This window comes from Monodelphis domestica, chromosome 4 (assembly GCF_027887165.1).
Source record: "Monodelphis domestica isolate mMonDom1 chromosome 4, mMonDom1.pri, whole genome shotgun sequence".
Lineage (NCBI taxonomy): Eukaryota > Metazoa > Chordata > Mammalia > Didelphimorphia > Didelphidae > Monodelphis > Monodelphis domestica.
Genome location: NC_077230.1, coordinates 150,749,144 through 150,776,898, shown reverse-complemented (window position 1 = coordinate 150,776,898; position 27,755 = coordinate 150,749,144). Strand labels below are relative to the sequence as shown.

The 27,755-nt window shown below is 31.5% G+C and overlaps 1 protein-coding gene across 5 annotated transcripts in view; it reads right to left on the bottom strand.

Annotated features, from left to right (window-relative positions):
* Positions 1-27,755, bottom strand: part of EPC2 (enhancer of polycomb homolog 2) — a 192,453-nt gene that overhangs the window by 21,565 nt on the left and 143,133 nt on the right. For 4 of the 5 annotated variants that reach the window (XM_001364961.5, XM_056793822.1, XM_056793823.1 and 1 more), the window contains 5 exons: positions 22,593-22,799; positions 19,058-19,206; positions 17,682-17,814; positions 13,490-13,681; positions 1,056-1,145 (listed from right to left, as the gene is read on the bottom strand). In XM_001364961.5, coding sequence (XP_001364998.1) covers positions 1,056-1,145; positions 13,490-13,681; positions 17,682-17,814; positions 19,058-19,206; positions 22,593-22,799 — 771 coding nt within the window. The remainder of the gene's footprint in view (positions 1-1,055; positions 1,146-13,489; positions 13,682-17,681; positions 17,815-19,057; positions 19,207-22,592; positions 22,800-27,755) is intronic. The other variant, XM_007494139.3, reaches the window with a different exon arrangement.

The following is a 27,755-nucleotide window of genomic DNA, read 5'->3' as shown; positions in this document are numbered from 1 at the left end:
TAATCATTTCTGTGTTAATACTTTGAGCACCTCAATAAGCCAACCCAACATCTTACATTAATTATATTCTTAAAATTTAAGCAAGCAATGGAATACTACTGTGCTGTAAGAAATGATAAGCAGCATGTTGTTAGGAAAAAAATGGAAACTTATTTAAACTGATGCAAACTGAAATGAGCAGAAGAAAGAGGAAAATATTGTACAAAGTTACCACCAATACTGTATGATGACTGACCATGAATGACACCTATCCTCAACAAAGATCCAAGGTAATTCCAAAGGACTTAAGATGAAAAATACTATCCACCTCCAGAGAAAGAACTGAGTCTGAATGCAGACAAAAGCATGCGATTTCTTATTTTATTTTTTAAAAATATTTTCTTTTTCAAGTTGAATAAAATGGAAATGTTTTATATGCTTGCACATGTATATCCCATTATCAAACTGCTTGCCTTCCAAATGATGGGGGAGGAAAAGGAGAGAGGGAGAGAATTTGGAACATTTTTTTATTCCATTTAAATTGATTTTAATATACACATTTTAAGTAGAAAAAGTTCTGTCTTCTTAAATCAATTAATCAACTGAATGATTAGATAAAATATTACAATATAACAGCTTTAAAATTACCATGATTACATTTTGTACCTGAATGATTATGCAGATTAATATCTTGCATAAGGCAAATGGTTCTCCAAGTGAAACTTCTAAAAAAGTGTATTGATGTCTTTTATTTTTATATATCATTTTTGGACTAAACATTATACTCATTCCAAATTGAACCCTAGGAGTAAAATTCTTGAATAAAGTCTCAGTAGTCAATAAATCTATAGGTAAACCAAAAATGTAACAAGCATAAATGAGTAGATGGAAATCCCCAAATAAAGGAGCTTTGATATACTTGGGAATGACTCACTTACTATCTTTAAGCATCTGTTCTTCATCTAATAGTTGCTAAATAAATATTGCTCACTAACATCCTATTTCCAGATCAAGAATGTGGTTCCTTGACATGATTTTATTCCAGTTCATAATAACACAAAGAATGCAGTTCTTACAGCAAAATACTGGCATCCTGCCCTCCTCCTGAAAGCGCAAGGACCATCAGGATCATTTTCTTCTTCAGGTTCTGAAACTGGTGATGGTACCTAAATAGAAAAGGCATTTCATTTTTAGGGAAGAATTAACTTCTTAGTTCTATCTTTAAATATTCCTAAAGTCAAAATTCTGGTCAGAAGTAATGATCACTTAAATGATAAAATAGATACAATTTCATCTCAAAACATTATTTAAAAGCTATTATTTTGGTTTTAAATTCCATCCACACTGGTCCAGATCCTGTCAGATAATTACATCAGGAATTAAGTAAAACACAGGAAATGTCATTATTTCTTATTGGCCGGGGGAGGGGGGAAGGAATTACTCAACAAAACAAAAAACCTAGTCCATTTTAAGTGTATGGTGTTTTGTACTGAGCAAGGAATCAAGCACTAAGCATAGGCAAGTAGGTGCCTATTTATATATAATGATGTGAAACATATCAAAAAGCATACAGTCAGACACAAGTAATACCCAGTGAAATTGTGCATCAGCTATGGGAAAGGGGAGGGGGGAATAATATGATTCTTGTAACCAAGGAATAATGTTCTAAATTGACTAAATAAATTAATTTAAGTTAAAAAAAAAAGATTCCTATTAAAATGTGGAGTGACATGATGACTCTTTAACACCTACTAGCATTTGCTTAATTAGGAAGACTGGGTTCACAGCCTATCTCTTAAACATATTAGCAATAGGATTACAAGTAAATCACTTAAGTCTTAGGGTCCCAGGCAATTCTCATAGTCAAATTGCCAAACTCTTGTGGTTGGAATACATTTCCACACCGATGAAATCAGAGGTGTAGCCTTGGCCCAACCCAAATGCACCAGGAAATCATTTAAACAGGTAACTAGCAAACAGCTAGATCCTAGGGACACAGGACTGAAATGGAGTAGAAAGGGCTGAGAATGAAATATAGTTCGTTGGTGTAGGTAGTAAACGGTAAAGGACCAGGGGAACTCAGAAAAACAAAAAAGACATGGGGAATAGATGGGATGTGTCAGAGCGGGGAAGGAACAGCAAAGCCAAATAGAGCCTCTATAGTAAGGCAGCATGGCCAATAAAGCACTAGACAAAGACTGAAGGCCCAAAGTTCTAGGCTCAGGTTTATCGTTTAATATCTGTGACCCTGGACAAGTTACAAACTCTATAGTATATACATCTTTAAAAAAAATTAATTAGAAAATGAACCCAGCTCTAGTATTCTATGACTATAACATACTCAACCAAATCTACTTTAAAATGTAAATATTTAATAATTATAACAACATCTAGTCAATCTAATAATAATATATATGCACTGAAGTACATGTACTTTACACATAAGGGAGAGCTCATGGTTCCTTTATCAGAATTATTTACTCATACTTCACACAAAATTCATTCAAACATGGCTATCTGATTTTCAAGACCATGGATTATAAACAGCAAATTAGGAGTCTGTTAAGGACTATCAAACTGATAGCAGAAAGAAGAGATAGTTGACAGAAAATGTAGGAAAAGTGCAGCAACCAGTGGTATTTAACATATGGCAAACACTCCTTTGATACCCAGTGGCCAGGGGAAAATTAAGTTATATGTATACTTCATTTTAGCAGATAGTAAAGTGTGTAATACATTTTAAGAATTATATTCATAATGGTTATTAATAAAGGAATTTGTCACTTAAGAGCATCAGTTCTCTAGAAAAGCCATTCATTTGCAACACTGATATTAGGCAAATGAGGTATTCATTACTGTTATATTTACTTAGACGTTTTATCCTCTTCACAAAGCTTTGTATTCCTATCTCGTAGAATCAAGAAAAAAAAATATTTCCCACATAAAATTCCCTTTTGCTTTTCCTGCCATTTCACCTTTAAAAAGCAACTATGACTTCGAATTGAGTCTCCTAAAAGATTTAAAGAATATTAACCAGTTGACTTTCTTTGCAAGGCAGGCAAAGGATTAAGGGGGCAGCGAGGGAATATAGCTGCTTACTCCCTGCCTAGATGGAAAGGTGCCTCAACCAGCTTGCCTGGCAAAGAACTATGATAACTGGCACTGGGCAGGTTCAGTCTGAGAAGAAAGGTGTCTATTTGAGGTACAAATGTACCTTCACAACTCCAAGAGGAGACAGTAAAGCAGGGAGCCAAGGCTTTAGCAGCCTGTAGGGTTCTTCTTCCCTGGGGACAAGGGCCCCAAACCTGAAACTTGAAAGGAAAGGAAATCCCAAACGTGAACATCACCTTTCAGTCACTTTGCAAATTATCTTATTCTCTTTCATCTTTTCTTCAACCACCCAACCTCCCACTACCCAGTTCTATCCTTTGGTCCTTCCCCCCATACAGATACACATATAAAGGAGTTTTCGTCTCTTAAGACTCTCTAGTAAATTCTTACTCAAAAGATCTATGTTCTTATAAAACTTTTCAGGAACCAGAGTGGAACAAATCACAAGTAAGGTTAGGCGGAATTACAAGGCAGTATACTGGCAAGAGCACAATACTGAGTACTAGTTCCAGTTCTTACAATAACAAGCTGTATGAAATTGGGGGCCCATGTTAAATTAGATCTGTGAATTTTTGATATTATAAAATCAAAACACTTTAAAACATATTTATTACAAATTGTTACTTAACTTCAAAGATTCATTGTCCTGGGAAAAGAGAATCTCAAAAGAATGATTAAAGGTTACCAATAATAGGAGCCAGAGTGTAGTACTAACATATATTTAGAATGATTTTTGTAATGAGAAAGGATAAGGGAGAAATTGTGTGAGTAAAAGTAGTTACACAGAAGTAATAAGTTTGAGATACAGTAAGCATAAAAGTATTATCATGCTGAGTAGCATCCATGTACTAGCCAGAGAATAAGGGATGTTTGGCAAGGACTTAACAACAGTGGTAAACAGTTTTAAGGAAGTACCTCAAAACATCTCAGATTTTCCTACCTCATTATGAATATACCAGACATGAATTTACCTAACATTTCTTGAATCCATATAGCCAGGCTAAAACATACAAACAAGCTAGATAGCCAGCAAGGAGATCCTGGATTCAAATTTGGCCTCAGACACTTCCTAGCTATATGACCCTGGGCAAGTCACTTACCTCACATTGCCTATCCCTTCTTTAGCCTAAGAACCAATACATAGTATTGATTATAAGATAGAAGCAAGGAGTTTAAAGTTCATCTATTAAATTGGTTTGCATATTGAAATGTATTTTCCTACAGAAAACAAATTATACATAATTGTTAAGTTTCTAAACCAATCCCACTAGGTATGTTTAATCAATATGTCTGTCTGTAGTCTGTATGTCTGTAACAATGTTTCTACAAATAAACATGTTTAGCATTTCAATTTGATAGTTCAAGTGACACTTACTCATCAATACAGCCCTTGCAAGTATAAAGTCCTTTTTATCTTTTAACCCACCTTCCAGAAAATGATATTTGTAAGCAGAGAAAAAGTCAATAGATTTGGTTTTAAAAAGGTGGGGAAATGAAAATCAGTCAGGTACTAGCCAGTAATTGGCGCCTGATAATCTATAGCCTCAGGGTTAGTAATTAACCAATTTTCCATTTCACAACTTTTGGGGGAGTGAATCACTGTTATTATCTAGTCAATTCAGAATTAGGATAGAGACTGGACCTCTAATTTCATTAGATTTATCTAGGGTCAAGTTATTTGCCCAGGATCTCACAGTCAATATGGGTTTTCAAGGCAGGTCCATTACTCCACGTTGCCTAGTATATATAAAGCACTAAATATAATTATGCAGGAGTAGTGCAAAATGTACATCCTGTCAAGAATTAAATGTGAAAAAATGGGGGGGAGAGGAAAGGGGTTTAAGGGGAGTTACCTTGCCTGCTTGAAGAGGTGACATATCTACAATGAAAGGGTTGACAATTCTGCTGTACTTCGAATTGGATCGAATGAGAATATTTATTAAAAGTGTATATAGCACAATGCCTGGCACATAATAGATGCTTAAAAATGCATATTTTCTCATCATTCTCATTCTTCCTTTATATTTTCCTAGTTGGGCATTGTCTTCATTTCTAAAAAGTATCACATGGTTACTAGAACAATGAGATGTTTGGGGCTCATAGACATAATAAAACTGATTCAAGGACTCGGAGACAGCATTTAGGCATAAGTCATGATATGAAGTGTTATCATGTAAAAGAGGAATTATTAGACTTTTTTCTGTAAACCCAGAGAACAGGGTTTGCTTTGCAGAGACACACATGGTGGCTTGATGTAAGGAGTAAACTTTGATTACTATGGCTGTAAAAAAAAAACAAAAACAAAACAGGCAGGTTCTGGAGGTAATAGATTTTGCTTTCCTATAAATCTTTTCAAACTTGAGGTCCACTTATTTACTATACTTAAAAATCACATCCTCTCCCTCCCCCAAAAGCATCTTCAGCTGTATGGCAGCATTAAAAAAAAAAAAAAGATTAGTATACAAAACTGAATCCATTTCTTACTGTTTCCTTTTATTATAAGTATGCCTTGGTGGTTGTCCTCCCGTTTGGGACATTAGTTTTGCTAATTCCTTTCTAGTCTCCATTCCCAGCCCCAATTTAAAAAAGGGATTGGGGGGGGGGGGGGGATGTGGGAGAGGCAGAATCCACTTTTTAAATAAACTAGTGAAATCAACTAGAATTCAAAAATGTCTGTTTTTTTTTTTCCTGACTGCACCTTGGAGCACATCACCTCTGTCAAGAAGTATATAGCATGCGCTTCATTATAAGTCCTATGGAGATGTGGATGGTTATCACTTTTGATCACAGTTCTTATGTCTTTTAAAGTTTTCTTCTGCATAATAATGTATAAATTATTCTCTTAGCTCTGCCTACTTTATTCTACATCAACACATATTTCCTAGGATTCTCTGAACTTATATCTTTTATTATGTAATTTGTAATGGAACATAATTTGTCCAGCCATTCTCCAAATGAAGGGGAGCCCCATCATTAGCTTCCAGTTCTTTGGGTTTTTTCTTTCTTTTTACATCCATCCTTCAGGATGAGGAAGTTCATCTTGCTTGTTACTGTATTGTTTCCATGGTATCCTTCTTATTAACCTCTCTCCTCCTTATCCCCACCTATTTTCCTGTTGAGTTTGTTATTGTTCATCCTGCATTTTGAAAGGAACCAATGGCATCATAGAGTATTAATTTGTGCATGAATTGGATTTAAGTGAGACACAATCAGCCTCAAACTTTTTCAGAACCATCCAACTCCAGCAGCAAGACGAAAGGCAGTATAAGTAGTGATGACTTGGGATGCATCCTCCAAGTACTCCATAACACCTGCTTCAGCTGCTCTCATGGCCCTTGAAACAAATTGTTCTCATTTGCCCCTTCTTCTGGGGGAAGTTGTCACATGATTGGGATGAATATCGCTCTAATTCGTTGACAGGTTTGAGGTTTGTTGGTTGTCTTCAATCTGTTTTAACCATTCTGCCAAGGCAGTTTTACCAATTGTGACTGCTGCTCATATTATAGCCAGAAGTGCTGGTCTTTCCTGAAACACCCAATACATACTCTGTGGATATGTTCACCCATCCTTTGTTCAATTCATAGAGCCCCTTCTACTTGTTCAAATAATTGTACTTTTAAAGGATTTTCTAGTCTCTTGTATTTATATCTCAAAGTTCCTATTCAACTCAGGTCTTTTCATCAGAAATGTGTCAAAGTCATCTATTATTAAAGGTCCATAGGATTATGCTCAGGATTGCAAGGTAGATTATTCTTGGTTATAAGCCTATTTTTTTACTTATTTTTTTTTTCAAATATTATATTCCAAGATCTTTTCTTGTTTTTAGTTCAAAGTGCTGGGCCATCAATGATCATGATTATAGCCCCTTAGAATTTGAATTGCTTCTTCATATAGGCATACAATATTTTCTATTTGATGTGTAAGTTTTAGATTTTAGCCATAGCATTCTTAGAACTTTTTATTTTGAAACTTCCTTCCGACAGTGATTGGTGAATTCTTTTTTTAGAACCTCTCTGGCTCTAAAAGATTCAGACAATTTTCATTTATGATTTCATTTAAAAAGTATCCAGATTTCTAAAAAAATTACGGATTTCAGGGAATTTGACAACTGTCAATTTATTTCTCTTTAACTTGTTTTTCAGATCAGTTTTATTTTTTTAAATGAGGTACTTTACATTTTCTAATTTTTTTCAGTCTCTTGATTTTGTTCTAATATTTCCTTTTTTGAGTTAGATTTTCTAATATTTTCTTTTATATTACCTAGACTTTCTCTTCTACATTCCTTTTAAGAGAAAGATCCATGTCTTATAATAAAGATTTTTTTAATGAAAGGAAAGGTGGAAGAAAAAAATTCAGCAAAATAGATCAATCTATTAGAAAATCTGAAATTATATAAAATATTCTATGCATGTCAGTTTTGCTCATTGTTTTTTTTTCTTTCTACTTTTATTGTTTTTGAATTCTTTGTGATAAGAGATGGCTTTCTTCCAGAAAGCAGCAATAAAGGAGGTAAATTAAAATGTATGTTTTTAAAAAATGTTCCATACCCAGGCAGCTCCTCCTTCATAAACAAAGTAGTGGGAAGGGTATCTTCTCATACATCTTCTTTGGAGGCAAAGTTGGTTCTTTTATTATTCTGCAATACTAATTTTCCAGTGTTTTTGCCATTGTTCAATCCATTTTCATTGTTGTAGTCACTGAGAATACTGTTTTCCTGCCTCTGCTTGCTTCATTTTATATCCATTCATTTAAATCTTGGTATGCATCTTCAAATTGACCTTAGACATTTCTTGCAGTATGGTAATTACATTCATATAGCATAATTTGTTTATCTATTCTTCACTTAAAGGCATGTAATATATTTTCAGTGTTTTGTGGGTTTTTTTGTCTTTTTTTTTCTACCACAAAAAGTGATGCTATAACTATTTTGGTGCATGTTGAGCCTCTTTTTTGTCAATGACTTCCAAGAAGTATATATCAAGGAATATAAACTCTGGATCAGAGAATATAGACATTTTAGTCACTCTATTTGCAAAATTCCAAACTGTTTTCTGGAATGGCTATATTCACTCAGAGATGCACAAACATATCCATGTCCTTGTTTCGCATATTGACTATACCCATTTTTTTGTCATTCTCATCAATTTGTTGGGTGTGAGGTGAATGAAACCTGAAAAACTTGCATTTTCTTTAATTACCAGTGATGTGGAGAATTCCTTCATATTACTAATAGTTTATAATTCTTCTTTTGATTAGTTTGGGCATATCTTTGATTTGTCTAATGACATGATCTTATTTCTATTAGTTGCTTCTTTGTTTTAGATAATAAACCATTATCAAAAACACTAAAAACAAAGATTCCCCCTAAGTAAACAAATTTCCTTCTTATACAAGCTATATAAGTTCTGTTTATGCAAAAGATTTTCTATTTCATATAATCAAATTCATCAATTGCATTTTTTAATCATTTTCTCTCACTTGTTTGTTTAAAAATTCATGTACCCACAAGTATGAAAGGTACATTATGTTTCTCTTCTAGTGTTTTTAATTGTATGATCTTTAATATTTAGGTTCATATTCAATTTGAATTTATTGTGGAATACAGTGTAAGTCATTTGTCCAAACCTAATTTTAGTTAAACTCCTTTCCAGTTTTCCTAGCAGTTCTTTTCAAGTAAGGAATTCTCTCCTAATTAATTTATGTTTTGAGGTTTTATTTAACATTGGGCAAAGTTCCATTACTTCTGATTCTCACTTGTCTTATCTTTTTCACTGATATGCTTTTCTATTTTTCAAACTACTACTATTGCTTACTGAAGTCTAAAAGTACTATTCTCTCTTCATTCCTAACTTTTTCTATTGATTTCCTTGACAGTCTGGATCTTTTATTACCCCCAAGTGAAATGTTGTTATTTTATCTATCCCAGTAAAGTATCCTTTTAACATATTGATTGATACAACATTCTTTAAATTAACATGGGTAAAAATGTCATTTTTATTATATTGGCATAGACTGGCCAGGAGCATTGGATACTCCTTTAACTCTTTATTTACATATATATATATATGTAAATATATATATATATATATTTAAGGATTCTTTTGCAATTGAATCTATACAAGTATTGAATATGCTTTTATGGAATGATTATAAAATATTTAATATATGGCATATATTCTGAATTTGTTATCATATAAAAATGCTAGCTTTACTGGGTTATAGCTTACAAGTTTTGCAAAAGCTATTCATTATAATTAGGTTTTATCACAGTATAACATATATTAGAACTTCATGTGATCAACAAAAGAATAATTTTGTCTATTATTTGCCCATCTTTGTGCTTTTCTTTCTTTTCTCTTATTGCTATTGCTAGCATTTTTAGAACAATATCAAGTAATAATGGATTAAATGGAGCATTATTGCTTTACTCCTGTATTATTGCAAAACCTAAAATATAGCCATTGTATATGATGACTGCTTTTAGTTTTATATACACACTTCTTATACTCTATGAAAAAAACCTCTCTGTTTATATAATTTTTAAGATATTTAGAATAAATGAATATTGCATTTTGCCAAAGGTCTTTCCCCCCGTTTTCTTTCTGTGCATCTATTATGATAATCACATGGTTTGGCTGTTTTTCTTTTTTTGGATATCAATGTCAAACCATCCTTATATCCCCATCTATAAATTCAACTTGGTCATAATGAATGATTTCTTGAGTCAATCATGGTAGTCTATCTCATAGGATTTTATTTAAAATTTTAGGTATTAGGACAATATTTGTTTCATAAAAGATAATGGTAGTATGCTTTCTTTCTTATTTTTGAGTATTTGTATCAATTGGTTTTTTAAAATGTGACAGAATTCTCCTGTAAATCCATTAGAAAAGAAGCCCACCTCCTCCACTTTGGTGGTTCCATTCCAATTGGTTTTATTTCCTTTTCTGAAAAAAAGTATTTTTCTAAGACCTCACTTTGTGTTCTTAGTTTGCATGGTTCATATTTGTGGATATAACCCTCTATTTCTTTTGTGTTCATAGTTTTGTTGTCATATATTGTGCACAGTAAGTTCTACTAATTCCTTTTATTTCTCGTGGTTCTAGTGTGATTTTATTGTGTTCAGTTTTTATTTTGTTGATCTGACTATTGTTGATCTCTTCTTAATCAGGTTAGGTAAAGATTTATCAATTTGCTTATTTTTTTTAAAGAACTAGTTTTAGTCTTATTAGTTATGTGTTTTGGGTTTTAATTTAGTTCTTTAATTTTCAAATTTTCTGCTTTTGATTATTTAAGGTTCATTTCTTGGGATTCTCATTTTTTAAAAAATACATAATTGATTAATTAACATCTACTTTTCAACTTTACTTATGTATATTTTTAGACACATATTTTTCTTCTCAGGACTGCTTTGGATTTTGGAATATCTTAGAGGTCTACTTTAATTCTTAGTAGTAGTCTATAACATCTTCTGTACTCAACTCTGTAGCTTTAGTTCTCAAATTGGTGCTTTGTGTCAGGACCTGGCTCTGCCCCCATGCTGTATTTCTGGGTGGAAGGGTTAGGCCCTATTTAGTTTCACTCTGGGTTACTTTACTAACTTCCTCCCTGCATCCCTGGATTTTTGAAAATCTGAGTGCTCTATTAGGGTTTCCACAATACCTCAGGACATAGTGGCTAGGTCCCTTGAAGCCCTTGGATGCCATTCCTGGCCCCTTCCAAGGTCCCTATTTTGGGAGATGGAGGCCCTCTCCTCTCATTGCCTCCAGAGAGAATGCAGGATACAGAATTCTTTGGCCATTCTGTGTTGCTGAGGGAGGCTACTTTCAAATAGTTCTCTTTCTTATCTCCTATGAAGTTCTTGGTGATATTTTGTGAAGTTCTAGGGAGGAAGAAGTTTATTAACTGTAGTTATTCGACATAATACTTGTTTACTTGGTCTGGTGGAATTTTTAAGTGTTTGATGAAGTAGATAAGGGAGAGTTAGGCTTGAAGCCATCTTAGTTATACGTTCCTAAGTTCATCTTCTCAATTATTTTGTAAAAAGGGACTTTTAGTTAGGCATAGCCCAGATGACCTGTGAAGTAACTTCCAATTCTGAGGTTCTCTGATTTAGAGCCAGAAAGGTCAGTTTCTCCTATGTAAATGAGGTGATTCACAATGGGTAATTAGGATGGATACTTTTCCTTTTAAGTACATTTGTGCCTGTCTTATTGTGTATGGCAGCTCTTGCCTTGATAAAACACTAAGATTAGGCTCTATTTCTTTGGTGCCTGATTATAGAAAAATCATTTGCTATTTTTTCCTGAGCAAATAATCTAGGAATCTACATAAATAAGAATTTAGGGGGAACTGATCAATGATGAGATAAATGGCAGAGAATACATACTTGTATAAAACTTTCTATTAAAAGTCTACCAAGAGTAGGTCTACATAAGAAGCTTAAACCTCAGACAAGTGGTAATATAGCTAAACAAGGACATTTCTGAGTACAACTGACTCTGCAAATGCTTCTTTTCTTTCTTTCTCACAGATCTAGGGGCAGAAACTTAATGTCCCTGTTCTATGAATTTCAATGGGTACTTTTGGCCAGATCTGTCTATACTTTAGCCACTTTAGGAGAGAATGAAGTATCATGGTTTTCTTCCTACTTCTCTGTTGTATGAACACTGACCTTCTGAGGTTTTCTAATTATCATAAATTTTATTAGTATTAACAATGAAAAAATAGAAGATGCGGAAAAAGATAAAAGTAAAAAAACAAAAGGTCATATGAATGAAATGAGGGGCAGGAGAGTGCTGAGGCAATGAAATCAGGTGAGCAAACGTCCTTAAGCAAAATATCCATACCCTTTTATAATTTTAAAAGCTGTGGCCACAACTGCTTTCTACAGTCTTCCCAAACTTATGAAGGTTATTTTAGTTTGTCCTCATAGATTAGTCCTTCTAGTCTCTTAAAATTTTTTTCACTATATTTCTCTGACATAAAAGTAGTCTAGAATGGTTCTAGATGAGACTTTAATTAATTACTCAAGAATTTTGGAAAGCCTGTTTCCACATCTGTAAAATGAAAGAGTTGAATTAGATGGTCTCTGAAGTTCATTCCAGTTTTAGATTTATCATCATGTAAACAAAGAATGACAGAAGGCCTCAACCACCTTAGTTTATTTTCTGTTTCTTGAGAAGTTCCATTTAAGTCAGTATTTCATAAATTAAATTATTTAAAATATAATAGAGTAATTTACTACTTTAAAAACTGTTATGAATAATAAAGCTATAAAAATTATTTTGTAATGGGGAGAATAATTTTAAAAATTGTATGTTCTAAAGTTTTTTAAACCTTAAAGAATCACTCAGTGAAAGTATCAAATTATTATCTCTGTCAAAATCTGATAGGCAAATTTGTTTTGGTCAAAAATTCATTCTGTATATTATTGGGAAGATGCCATAGACATTAACTTTGGCTTCTGAAAAACATTACAGCATGACTTTATAACATAGAATCTCTCGTCATTTTCTATAGGTATTTCTATAGTTTTCCAGAAAAATTCTAAAACTTTTAATTTATCAGGTAATAGGGTAATCATGGCTCTAGCACATGGATATTCAGTGAGTTCACCACTTGGAATCCACTAGACATAAACCTGTAGTAAAATGGTCTCCCTTGCCACAGTTTATTAGGAGGGAAGGAGGAACCAGAGAAATAATGATATTAAACTTAGTATCCTCTGGTTATAGATTGTTGGGTGAAGACTTTCCTCCATTCAGTTAAGACTATCTTTCCTTTACATTCTAAAAGTCTAACAGGTGACTCAACAAGATTTCCCAATAATTCCTGCCTTTTCTAATTCTATCTTACATCAACCAGAAAAAGGTAAATATAGTAAGTTAAATATAACAATATTCTCAAACATTAAATCTTTTAAAATATTATTTCTTCAGTTGATAGGAATAATAAATTTAACTACTCAAAAAACTGTATATAAGTTATGCTTCATCATTGTTAATGTGCATATTTAAAAAAAATTATTTGATGGTGGAAAAAGGTGAAATTAAGCATAAATGGGGCCCAAATATGTGAGCAATGAAATTAATGCAAGGAAGAGGAACTTTTAACTAATTTAGTAGATACATTTTCTATAATATATTAATTTCTAAAATGTGCTTTTATTTTAAAAAGCACTTTTTACAATGAATAAAACCATCAAAACTTTTAGTGAATTACCATTGTACCATTGTTATGGTTGAAATAGTTATACAGTAAAAAAAGGAAATATTTTCCTTAAGTTCTATAAATGCTTCTTTTATCCAAGAATTTGAATTGACTTATGCCAACTAGAAATTACAATAATGTTGACATCAGTGACTAGATCTTTTAAAATAAAGTGTAAATTAAGTACCTGTGGAAATTCATCCTCATCTGAGCTGTGGAAGTCATACTGTTTAATATCACTCTTATTGATCACAGGTAATGTCTCAGTAGTGGACTGCTGAGGAGTTATCAAAGTCTCTGCTTTTGGCTTCTTTGGGTACTTCTTCTTTTGACGAACAACATCAGGTGCCTCTTCTTTTAAAGACGAATGATGAGGGTGCTGTTTGTTATAATTTTGTCCAAGATGAAAGGGAAAATGAAAATATTTTATAATTCAAAGAACCTAAGCTGCTCTATGAAAACCAAAAGTTTTATTTAGAAGTTATTTTATTTATTGTTTTGAATATGGACATGCCAGGAATCATTCTACTGTCACCTACTTCAAAGTATTTTATTTCACAAAAGCTACAATAAAAACTGAACAGAGGCTTTGATTTTATATTTTATTAATAATAAACTAAAATTAATAGTGTGACTTTGGGGATTATTCAAATGTTTACAGTCCAAACACTACAAAGATATTTGTATTAGCTTTCTTTTTTCTTTCATTATGAGATAGGTAATAAATAATAAAATTTTAATTCATATTATAAATAATTAGATCAATTCAATTTATGAATCATTTGCATGCCTGTTTAGTAACTCTTTCAATTTATTTGGGAGCAATTAAAACAAATAAAGATGATTAATTTCAATGAAAATTAAGTTTAATTATTTTAAAATATATTAATACCCTTAGTCATCTTTAAATAAAAACAATATACAAATCTTAAGTTGATGGCATATTTATACACATGGAAAGATAACTCCGATATTAAAACTGCTTTAGTGCCAAAGATATTTCATATTATGAAAATCAACCTGGTAAGATAAAATGAGAATGAGAAGCAACAACAGAATAAAATAAAATTAATTTCTAATAAACTATACATAAAAATCTAAATAACAAAAATTAATAGGTTTTCAAGAAATTAAATCTGATAAGATTGGCTCAACTATATACATGATATATAACAAAGTGTTGGAAAAATTACTGGCTATGTCAGCTTAAATATAAAAATGGTGATTACAAATGAAGGAATCCATACACATACTCCTATAACTTAGTATAATGATTCAAATTTATATTCTCACAGAAAAGAACATGAAGAGTTTAACAGTCAACACAAATATTTAATCCTGAGGGTAGTTTTTTACTTAAGTTTTTAATTCAAAACTTTTTTCTTTTGAGTTAAATTTTAAGTGCCCTTTCAGATTTACAGAGAGACATGGAAAACTCAAATTGTAAAGGATGGGCAAACACTGTATGAGATGTTATCAATCAATAATCAACAAATATTTATGGAGTATTATTATGTTCAAGGCTTTGTTAGGAGTGCTGCCTCAATGGAGTATTCATATATTGATGAAAGCATAATTCCAGCAAAGTGATCATTCTCATTATGCTAGGGTAATGATTATGCCATGCTAGCTGGACCATGAAGAATACCAATTTACTGCACTACCTGCACTAATGCTAGTCTGAAAAAGAAGACTGTTGCACTGGCAAATGTTCTCTACTTGAAAATAATTTAGAAGTAACTTTTCTAGGGCAGCTAGGTGGTTCAATGGATAAGAAAGTCATGCCAGAAGACAAAAAGTCTTGGATTCAAATCTGACCTCAGACACTTCCTAGCAGTGTGAGCATGAGCAAGTTACTTAATCCCAATTACCTAGTTCTTATCACTCTTTTGCCTTGGAAACAATACTTGTTCTAAGTATTTTGAGATCCCAAGATAGAAGGTAAGGATTTTTTTTTTAAAGCGTAATCACTCTGTTTGGAAGCAAGGAAATCTACTACATGAGCTCAATTTGAGATCTGTTAAGTGTTATGATATCATGTTAACCAGTGATGTATTTTACTCTTAGTAGTAAAATGAATTACTTAATGCGAGTCTTTCTTCACTATCAGAAAATGCAAAAGAAAGAATTTAATGATTAACACAATTTGAAATAACAATTTTTAAAACTAAAAACAAATCAATTACCATAAAATTAAAGATTTTCCTGTAATTTACATTTTATAAAAGAACATATTGACATACTGCTTTTAAAAAGAATTAAAGCATCTTTCTTAAGTTTATACAAGTCTTGGTCACACATGACAATTGGGTTAGAAGAAGAAAATATTTCTAAAAGTAGGAAACTAAAAATGAAAAAATCATATATGTATATATTTACATACAAGTATCATCAGCCTCTTACCTTTTTATTTTAAAGGAAAAATAGAAGTTTAAAAACTTTGCATTAAGTTTTTTTTTAATCTGCAATCTAAAAAGGCATATTCTAAGGTAAAAATATTTTATTTCTAATCTGCAATCTAAAAAGACATATTCTAAGGTAGAAATATAACATATTAAGAGTAGTACCAACAATTTAGTACTCTTGGCTTGCATGGATGCATAATACAAAGAGAAATTGGGTGGCATAGTGAATAATAGTTAAATGACTTGGATTTAATTCCAGCATAGGACAAATTGTTTAACTTATGTTTCAGATTAGTCATCTGTTAAATGATAGTACTGGACTAGAACTAGCTATAAGAACCTTTCTAAGACTAAGGTACTATATAATCTAAATTTAGTAGCTGTTTGAGTTTTTTTAAGGCAGTATTTAAAATTTGATTAAAAATCAAAATCTGAATCAATTTATTACTTCTGAACTATTTCTTAACAAGCACAGCTGAATCATCACTGGCCAGGGATGGAATATTCAATTTTCCTTCCAATAGTAGAGTTCAATGATCATTTTATTTGTGAACTAAAACAAGGAGCATCTTTTCCCCACTTCCCCCTATACTAAGATTTTTTTGTTCTTGGTTGCAAAATTCTTTTTGAATTAGCCCAAGGGAAGAGTATTTCTGCTTGAGGCTATAATTGTACTTTGGCTTTTAAAGCCCTTTATATAAACCAGTCTCCTCCAATCTTTCTAGTCAACTTATATCTTAGGCCTTCCACATACTCTGCCATCTACTGACACTGGGGTCTTTGATTTTCTTCATACGATATATTCCCTATCTAACACTGGAGATTTTCATTGACTGGCTATCTCTTACAACTGGAATTTTCTTCCCACTTCATCTCTACTTTCTGGCTTCCTTCAAGTCTTAACAAAAATCTCACCTTCTACAAAGAAAACTTTCCTTTTTGTGTCTGCCTTCTGTTGATCACTTCTAATTTATCCTATATTTATAGGATTTCAAGATTGCTGTTTGTCTCCCTTCTGTTTAGAATGTGATGGGAGGAATGGTCTTCTTCCTTTCTTTTTAGCCTCAGTGTTTAGAGAATTGTCTGGCATATATATAGTAGGTGCTTAATAAATTCTCTTTGTCTTAAATTGACTTTATTGTCTATCACATATTTTAGAAATGCACCCACAACAAATGAGAGTATATTGTACACCATTTCTAAAATAGATAACTCGTACTTGAAATGTGGAAGCATTATTTTCAACAAGTTTAGAAATAATCAATTCCTAATATCTTAGTGAAACTAAAGAATGGAGCAAACTGTATTCCAAAGATTCTTCAGGTCATTTAATAGGTCAATAATTCAATTTTTTCCAATGTGGCTAGCAAAAGTATTTCATGTATTTGAGTAAATACTGTTCTTAAAATTATATCTTCCTAAAATAAGAGAGATTTAATTAATCAAAATAGTATTTAAGCACCTAAAGTGCATCAGGCACTGTGTTAAGTGAATATAAATAGCAATGAATGAAATTAATCTATAACCCCATGTTAATGCACTTTGAATGGTGTCACACATCTATGTAAGCAAAGAATACATTATTACCATAGAATCTTAAAGTGGGAAAAGGAACTTAAAAGCTCAATTAGTCAATTAGCTCTATTCCTTCATTTTACCAATCAGAAAACTGAGGTACAGAGAGATTAAGTGCCTTGATTAAAGTTATAAAGCCTAAAAAGAAGATAAATGGTGATGATAGTAAAAAATATTCACATAGAAAAAAATGTTTAAGTAGATGCTTCTCTTATAAAATCTGCCACTAATAACAAATGACACTACAAAGGATAATGATTACAAATACATTACAGTTTAAAAGGATTTTTTAAAAACTCAATTTTTCAATTTATACTTACAGACTTAAAGTACTACAATCAGCACTTACTTGATTCTGGTCAAATTAATCAGACATAATTCTTTTCAAAAGTTATTTACCTTAGTTTTACATTCTTGAACTTTGTGATGATTTCCATTATGAAGAGTTGCTGGAGTGGCATATATTTCTTTCTCTGGTCTATTAATTTTCACTTCATTAAGGATTTCACCACCATAGTCTCCCAAATGATATCTTTAAAATATAATAAAAGAATGCTTTACACTGTATACAAACATGAGAACAATGGAATCTGAGATGGCCAGAATAAATCAAATGTTATCAAGAAAATTTTCTTTTATCCATTTTGGGAAGGAGATGAAGAGCAAAAGAAAATAATCTCATATTGGAAGCACAGTAAAAAATAAAACATCTTTAATGGGATGATCAATATACATAGTCAAACTACTAAGCCTTCTACACTAAACATGTGAGAGTAGCATTCAGAATGTTCCATCTGAGGTAATGAGATAATCTGCGTTAAGCATCAATTAAGGACAACACTAAAGTGGAAAAAATATATATTATAAAGTTTCATTCACTAAAGTTCTAATGAGTCTTTTCTGCTTAATGAAGTATAAAATGAAACTAATATAAGACTTTATTCCTTTCAATTTCTAGATGATATTTAGTTTTATAAATACTGACCAGATTACAAAAATACTGTACATTATACAAAAAAAAAAAACAACAACTTATATTTCAAGTCTAATTTATTATCTTGACTGGTATAAAAACAAAAAATTATAAATTTAAATTTTTAAAAAGCATACAACATTTTATAATGTAATAATAATATTTACACTTATATTAAAGCATTATTATACTGCCACATCACAGAATAAAGAGGCCCTTAGCTCATGAAGTCCATGCAAGAGGAACACAAATTCTGGTAGGTTTTACTATGATAAGGAGGATCTGAGTGTAGTAATGGGTTGTATGTTAATTTTTTAAGGATCAGTCTTAGTTAATTGTGGAGAAGCTTGTCATCAGGGATGAGTAAAGGCCTACTGGTGGATTGAAGAGCAATTTTCTATGGACCGGATAGTTCAGCTAATTTTAGAAAAACTCATCACAGTGATGAATTTCACGACGACAATAAATCTTAAAGAAGATATATTAAGTTATATGAAGTTCAATAGTACTAATAATCATGAAACTGTTGAAATTCTAAAAAACTCAGAAATAATAAAGTGCTATTCCAATGCAACCATACATTCTTGAAGGCTTTCATAAGGACTGAAGCTGAAAAGGCATAGTTAAGTTTTAAAAGGCTTACAACCAGAGTATTATTAGTCATGACTTATAAACTGTTTATTAAAGAATAAAGTTTATGATCTACATAGAGGGTGTACAAAAATGAAGAAATTATTTGTATGAACTCTCAAAACATAAGTGATCATCCAGTCATCAGGGTATGAAATAGTATTAGTGTTACCTTTTTTCAACAACTTCTAATGTTAAGTGCAATAATTCCCGTTTTGTTTTCTCTCTTCTCTTAATCATTTCCAAAATAGTTATGGCTCTGCTAAATTCTCGTCTTAATTTCAACATCTTTTCATATGAGGCTTCATCATTTTTGCGATTCTATTGAAAAATGATAATTTTAAGATTATAGTCAACAATAAAATGCTATTTTTCAACCTTAGTACAAAGACAAAAATCATGAGTCTGAACTATTACTACTCTGAAGACTTTGACAGAAAGACTTCTGTGAATAAAGTCAAAAATTTCAGAAAAATATTGTTTAATTTTAGTCAAGTATATAAAGACTAAATACCTAAAAATAACCAGAAATACAGTATTTTCAATCATTCTAATTTGGGACAAGGAAAATAAAATATAAATAGTGAATAAGTCTTCCACGAATAATATTAAAGGAGGAAAGTTAAAAATTAAATGCTTAATTGTTAGTATCTTAATTAATGCTGTGAATTTCAAATAATAACAGCTGAAAGGAAGATGATATAGTGATAGGGAAAAATTTTGAATTTCAGATTCATTTATAAAAAGTAATTTATTTTCAAATATTTGCAGTGAACTAAAAATATTTACAGAAAGAAGTCAAGTAGACAGATAAGAATCATTGGTACTCACCATAGTCTCAATATAGGCCATTTGTTGCTTTTGTTTAAATTTTAACAAAAAAATCTGAATTCAAAATATAACTGCATTTTAAATAAAGCTCTTGAAAGAAAACATGTCACTTTAGGTAAAATCCCAACAGTCAGAAGTAGAATCATAGCACAATTTGGTAATTTTTCTAATATTGTGAATGTCTTTTGACCTCCCTCAGCTTTATCCAAGACACATTTCAAATAGAATAGATAAGTCTAAAAATGACATAATATAGGGATAATGGAAAGAAAATAGTAATACCTAAACTGACAAAGAAGAAAGTGATGATAAAATTAATAAAATATCTTTACTTGAACTGAATGGTTTAAAATAAAAATCATACCTAATAGTTATTTAAAATATAGTAAGAGTATAATTCTTTTTAGTTATATATCTAAGCATGATTTTTCTTTTTAAAGAAATCTTGTTATAGGAGTATGCTATATATTTCCATGTTCTAAATGTAAAAGTTTTGTTCATCCATTCATCTATTTTGTACAAAATTTTATGTTAGTACTTAGAGGTCACACTAAATATTTGTCAGATTAGAAAAGCGGAGAAAAAAAGGAAAATCTCTTCAAGATGATATGAAAAGACAAAAATACATATATTGTTGGTGGAGAAAAAAGAAATGCCTGTCAATTAAGTAATGGCTAGAAAAAGTATGATCTATGAACATAATGTAATCGTATTGCATATTATTGAATTTAATGGAGTATTGTGCATAAAAAAAATTTTTTAATGGTTTATGATAAACCTGGGAAACTTTTTTTTTTTTGCAATGGTTCAGGTGTGAGGTCATAAGGGCCTATACCACAGTTGTAGCAGTGTCTGAGAAAAGGAGCACAAACAAGAGATGTTACAATGATAGAACTGGCCGTCACTGACAAGAGATTGGAAATAGAGTGTGAGAGAGAATAAGAAGTCAAAGATAACACCTAGATTGGGAACCCAAGTGTTTGAAAGGGTAGTAGTGCCCTCATTAGTAATTGGAGGTGCGACTAGATAGCATAATAGACAACGCACCTGGAGGTCTCAGCACTCCTAGTGACATGGCCCTGAGGAAATCAATTAATCTTGATTGCCTATCCCTTGTCTTTCTTCTGTCTTATTGATACTATGACAGAAATAAAGTTTTAAAAAAAGAAAAAACACAACCAGCCACCACCACCATCAATAAATGAATACATAATCATAGGAAAGTTTGGAAGGAAGGAGGTTTGACAGAAAAGATGAGGTCAGTTCTGGACATATTGACTTTAAGATGTCTATGAGACAACCAGTTTGAGGTGTCTCATAAGCATTTGGAGATGGCAGTCTGGAGGTTAGAACTGGATAGCTTTGTGAATCATCAGCACAGAGATGATTACTGAATCTATGAGAGCTGATGAAATCACCAAGTAAAATACCAGAGTGAGAAAAGAAGAGTATCCAGGCCAGATCTGGCTCTAAGGGACATTCATTTTTAACTATTGTGACATAGACAAAGATCCAGCAAAGGAGCCTGAGAAAGAGTGATCTGGTATGGAAAGAACTAGGATGGAAGAGTAATGAACCCAAGTTGAAGAATGAAATGTACATTTTTATATAGGGCAAATATGCTTGTTTGGTAAAATAATTGTACTTTTCTACAGGAGAATATAAGAGTTTCAGGAAAAGTCTATCAAGTTATATACATGAAGGTTAATAAGTAAAATACTTAAAGAACATTTAAATCAAATTTTTGAACGCAAAATTTCAAAAAATCCTTAATATATCAGCTTTTTATTTAACCCCAAGAAACTTCTCACTTCTAATCTGTTTCTGGGTAAGACCTAGACCCTAATTTTCAAAAATTACTCAAAGGCATCTATAATCATTAATATATATATATATATATATATATATATATATATATATATATATATATATCATCATCATCTTCTTCATCAATAAATATTAATATCATCAAATGAACATTCAGTGTTTACAGTATTTTGGGAACATTGCACTTCAAATAACAAGAATTCAAATAGGAGTAAGAGAAAGTTCTTGTCCTGGATGAGCTGACAATCTATTGATGAGAGATGGTTTTGTTTGATCTTTAAAATAAACTTGAGAGATAGGTGCTGTTATTAATCCTATTTTACAATTAAGGATACTAAATCAGACAAAGGTTAAATAACTTGCTCAGGCTTACACAGTGTCTGAGGCTGCATTTAAACTCATATTTTCCTGACACTGGGTCCAGCACTCTTATTTACGCTATCATTTAGCTGTCTCTTAACTATAACAATTTCCAGTTTTCCCAAATGTAGGGCATGGCAAAGGATGGGTTTATGTAGTTGCTGCTACTAAGAATATGAAAATTGTGGCTAATGACATTTTTTGACATTTTTTTGCTAAGTCTTTGAAATTAATCAATCTCCATACACTTCTCCAAACTGAAAGACCTTCCAAAGTATTCCACAGCTCCAAATCTGTTCCTCTTGTTTGAAATTGATAATTTTACTTCACCTCTTATCAACAGAGATGGAGAACTATTTTTAATGTTATTAGCATTACTAACAACTCCTCTCTAATGTTATTAAAAATGGACATGCCTTTCATTCTGGACTCAGTAAGCTGGAGATAGCATGTTTAATTTCAAAGAAATTAAATGTTCATAAGAATATAATTTTTAAGTAAAATTTTTTTTCCTTGGAGGGAAACTGTTATTTCTAGCTATTATAGCATGATATGGAGGACATACATATAAACATAAACAGAATGTGCAGCATGAAATAAAGACCTTTGATAAAATGAGATAAAATTCTATAACCTTAGTTATAATTTTCCATCATAAAAATATAAGCTTAAAACAGAATTAAAATTACCTTTCGAGTTTGCATTTTCTCTGTTCTCCTCCGAAAAGCAACATAGGGGTCATTGTTGGTAGAGCCATCTCTTTTTTCTTGTTTTATCTGAGGAATCAGGGATGGCCCCCTGCAGTTTTTACGTTTCCTCACCCAGTAGTCATATACAGCCTTAATAAGGTAATCATCCTCATTTAGCAGCAGTTTTGCTTCTTGGAGTGTTACAAGCTAAATGAAAAACATAAAATGCCATCAGTGACAATTTTTTAAAAAGAAATGTTAAACATTTACTATTTCACTTAGCTAAAAAGAATAGAAATGATTGAGTACTTAAAATTCAAATGACACATCAAGAACATATACGTTTTGAAAATGTAATAGTTCTTTCCACATCACTTAAGAGACTTTGTCAAAGGTTTAAATTTTCTTGTTTCTTTTGCATCTATCATTCTATACCTAAACAAGATAAACTAAAATAGCAATTATATGCCATGATCCACACAATAAGGAAAATAATGGCAATCTAAACCCCACATCTCCTGGAAACTGATGAAATAAGGTGTAAACAGAATATATGTTGCATGATTACTTGTCATGTTAGGCAGGGGAATTGCCTACTTAATCAATTGCTTTTTTCAAAGTATAGTGGATTCCATGTTCACAAACATAGTTTTGCAAGTGGCTCTGACACATTTTGTACATAAAATCTGCTTGTATATATCCTAATATCTAGAAAGGGCTTTCTGATTTTTCTGCTTTCCTAAGGATATTAGACATAAAGTTCATGGAGGGTAGGTGTTAATAGGTCTCAGATTAAAATTAATTTATATTCCTTTAAAAAATTCTTTGCAGACAACTTTTAAAGAAATTGTTTTTACATATACATATCTTTATATAGAGAACAACTGAAAAATAAGTGGCAAAAGTATAAACCACTACTCTTTTCCTAGAATGTATTAGCTGGATAGGAAATTAATGCCCTGGTATCATATAAATATGAAATAGATAATAAATAGATGTTAAGTAATTCATTTTCTTATATTTGCTTGCTAAATACATTTACTTAGTTATATACATTAACAGAAGATAACAACATTATTGAATTTAACATCTTTTTCATTACTATTTGGTGAAGCAATAATTATTATGTTTTAAATTTATGAAGTATTAGTCTGAATTTCTATGAAATCTTATGAATAAAATAGGAAATGGCTACAATATGACTTAGAAAAATTTAGCAAATTTACATAGATTTCCATTCTTTTTTTCCCCTCCTTTTGACTTCATCACCCCTAATTTGGCCTTACCTCTAAATTATACATTGCCTAGGGCAAGAAAAAGAATTAAGTGTGTTAACTGCGAATATTTTATTTCAATTTAAAAGAAGCAGAAAAGGGAATAGAAGGAGTAACCCAGAGGATAATACCAATAACGTTCAGAGTTTTGCCAATTTAAGAGCTTTAAAAATATATATTTCTCGCCTAGAAATACATACAAACTTACAAAATTCTTTTCTCTGATCAATAGCTTTGAGTATTTTTAAATTAAGTTTTCATCAACTATAAAAATGAACAATTAAATACAAAACAATTAAAAACAAAACAATTAAAATATTGTTTTGATGGGCAAAATGTTTAGTTTCTGATTAAACAGGTTCCCCTTGTATTCCAAAATACATTTCAGCAACTATAAGAATGAATGTCAGTTGTTCTGGAAAATTCTTGCAATTCATGTGAATGATAAATTCCAATCACTAATTATATATTTCTCTGGGGAGTTTTTAAAGACCAAGATAAAAGAAGGTTTTTTTAATACTTTTTATTCTATTTTGTCTTCCTGTAAGCTATCTATAAGGAATAGTTTTTCCTCCCTTTAGAAATAAATTTTATACTATTTTGTAAAATATAAGTCTAGTTGTCTCAGAGGTGCTTTCAATATTATACACAACTTGAAAAGTGGCTTTTGGAAGAAAGAGGCTCTAATTTATACTAATTTTAAACACAGAAGGCATACTAACAACCAACTAACTTCAAAATCCATATATCTTATGCAGAAACTCAATATGTAAAATAGTAACAATAACCTAAAAGTCAAATCTGTTAATTCAAAATATGATTATGCACTTCAACATCTTGTTATATTTGAGACTACTGAGGACTAGTAAAAGATACACTAATTAATAATCAAATAAATATGTAGCTTAATTAGCTTAATTACAAGACAATTTTAATTTTATATTTCTAACTATATTTTAGTATATTTTCAAGCAATTTTGAAAAAGTATTGGATATTTCAATAAAGTAACAATAAACAACATTTAAGTTACAAGTAAACTGCAGATCTGCATTAAGAGTCAGTCAGGCAATAAACATTAAAAAATATTTTACCAGACACTGTGCTAAGTGATGGGGATACAAAGAAAGACAAATGACAATCTTTGCTCTTGAAGAGCTCACAATTCAGTGAGGGAGGTAACAAAATGCAAATAACTATGTACAAAAACCTATACATGAGATTAAGTAGGAAATAACACACATAGGAAATGAAATAGAATTAAGAATAATTAGAAATGGTAGGATTTTAGCTGGAACTTAAAAGAAAGAAGGGAAACCAGGAAGCAGCTTGAGGGCAGCCACAAAAAATGCCTGGATCCAAGCAATGAAGTTTCTTGCACAAAAAGCCAGCATGGAGATCAGTTTTACTATATCAAAGAGTATAAGGTATAAGAAGACTGGAAAGGTAGAAGAGGGAGGGCTAGATTAGGGGGGTCCCTGATGACCAAATAGAAAGAAGATTTTGTATTTAATCCTAGTGATCGGAAGTCACTGGAAGTTTACTGAAATAGAAAGAATTACACAGTTGTATCTATGTGAAGTCAATGATAACACCTAGATTTCAAGTCTGGGGACTAGAACGATGGTAGGCCCCATGAGAGTAGTAGGAAAGTTTAGAAGAGGTTAAAATTTGGGAAGAAAGATAATGAGTTCAGTTTTTAAAATGTTAAGCTAAGATGTGTATAGGACATCCAGCTTGAGAAGTCTAATAGGCATTTAGAGATCTTAGAATTAAGATGAGGAGAATGGTTAGAACTGGATAGTTTTGAGAAAGTATAGAAATGATAGATGAAGACATGAAAGCTGATGTTTTATTGTTGTTCAGTAGTTTTGGTGGTGTTCATCTCTTCATAACCCTATTTGGGATTTTCTGGGCAAAGATACTTAAGAGGTTTGCCATTTCCTTCTCGAGCTAATTTTGGAGGTAGAGAACTTGTGCCAAAAGGCCTAAGTAACTTGCCCAAGGTCACATAGTTAATGTCTAAGGTTAGATTTGAACTCAGGAAGATGAGCCTTCCTAACTCCAGGCTGAGTGCACTCTCTCCACTGTGCCACCTAGCTTCCAATAGCTGATAAACGGAGTTGCTATTCTGAAAGTTTTTAATGAAATCACAAGTTGGAATAAACTGTACAGAAAATCATTTTAAAAGGAAATGCTATTCTTAATGTGTGAAAGTGACTATAGGAACCCATAACTTTTAACTTTTTCAGATTCCTAGGTGATGATAGTGAGTCTGAGTGCTTCAGTAAAATTTTGCCAGTTAAAAGGCTCCTAAACATTTTTATTCTGTATTACATGTTTAATAAAAATCTTATCAATTTACTACTGTCTTCCTGTCCTCCCCTGATTTAAGAGGTGACTAAGAAACCCAAACAAACACTTTTTTTCTGAGTATTATTCTTTCTTGTCTTTTTTTCCACACCTTGAGAGGCTTTTCTTCTTCTTCTTTCAGGTAACCAGAAATCAATTCTCAATAGAAATGTTAAAATTCCCATACCCTTCCAACTCTTATAGTATTTTCTACAGTATTGCCAATTTACATTTTAATAGAACTTATTTTTTATAAGTTAGCCTCAGTTCCACAATTTGGACAACAGTAAAATACATTATAACATCAATGCTTCTTTATTATCAAATAATAAAGCAATTATGTTGACTCTGAGGGAAAAGGATTTCCCAAAGTATAAAAAAGCAAAAAAGTAGTTACCACATTTCTTGCATTATTGCTTTTAAAAGCACTTTATTATCCAAAAATCTTGAAAAACTGGCATTTCCAATGATTGCCAAAAGAAATCTTCCAACTCAGAACCTGGTACCAAACTATGGAAACTGAAATAGGGTTGCTAGAGACTTATTTATCATTCTGGACTTTTTATGGGGTGAGAGAGAAAATGTTCAATATATGGTCTTTTTTAAAAGAACATTATGATAAATTTATATGTGTAAATCACTATCTTTCAAACAGTGAATTGATTGTAAAATGTTGCCAGCCTAATACTTCCATATCCTGTGAAGGATAAGGAGAAAATATTTTATGATAAATTTTCTGTACCCTTAAGAAACTTATCATTTAATTTGGGAGACAAAATAATTTATAAAACTATTTGTTAGGTATAAATTTTATGATATTAACAGTACATAGAAAGCTGATGTCAATTTTATGAAAAGTATTGAAACTTTAGCAGGATTCACGAGTTTATTCCAAACAAAGTTAGTAGATCTTATATGTGACTAAAAATAGACTTATTCCTGAAATCAGACAATTTATGATATTATTGGTCAAAATGTTTATGATATTCTTCATTAAAACAAACTTCCTTAATGGAACAGAATGAGGGATCAGAAAAGAAGAGGAAGAAAAAAAAAGAAATAAAACTATACTGACCTCATCATAAGCCTCAGGAATCTGTGCTTATAACAACTGTATGATGTGGGAAGTATCTAGAACTCTTCTTTAGTAGTAAGTTGTGTATACCTGAAACAAACTAACAAAAAAAACCCTAACACTGTCCCAAATTCAATTCTGTCTCCTGCTTCTACTTGGAATGAGGTTATAAACTTAAAACAGGTCAAAATACAAATGAATCAATTATTTCATCTTTCAATGTCCAATCTAATTCTTTTAAAATGTCAAGATCTGGTTTTCTTTTCAGAGTGAGGCAGAGAAAAGAGCAGGATACTGTGCCTTGGGAATATCAGAGCCTTCCCCATTAACACAGGATCTGTTTCAGACCTGAAACCTGAAGCCACATTAAAGAGGACAAGCCTTGTAAAAAATGTGTTCAGACCTGAAACCTGAAGCCACATTAAAGAGGACAAGCCTTGTAAAAAAGTACTTTAATACCCAAA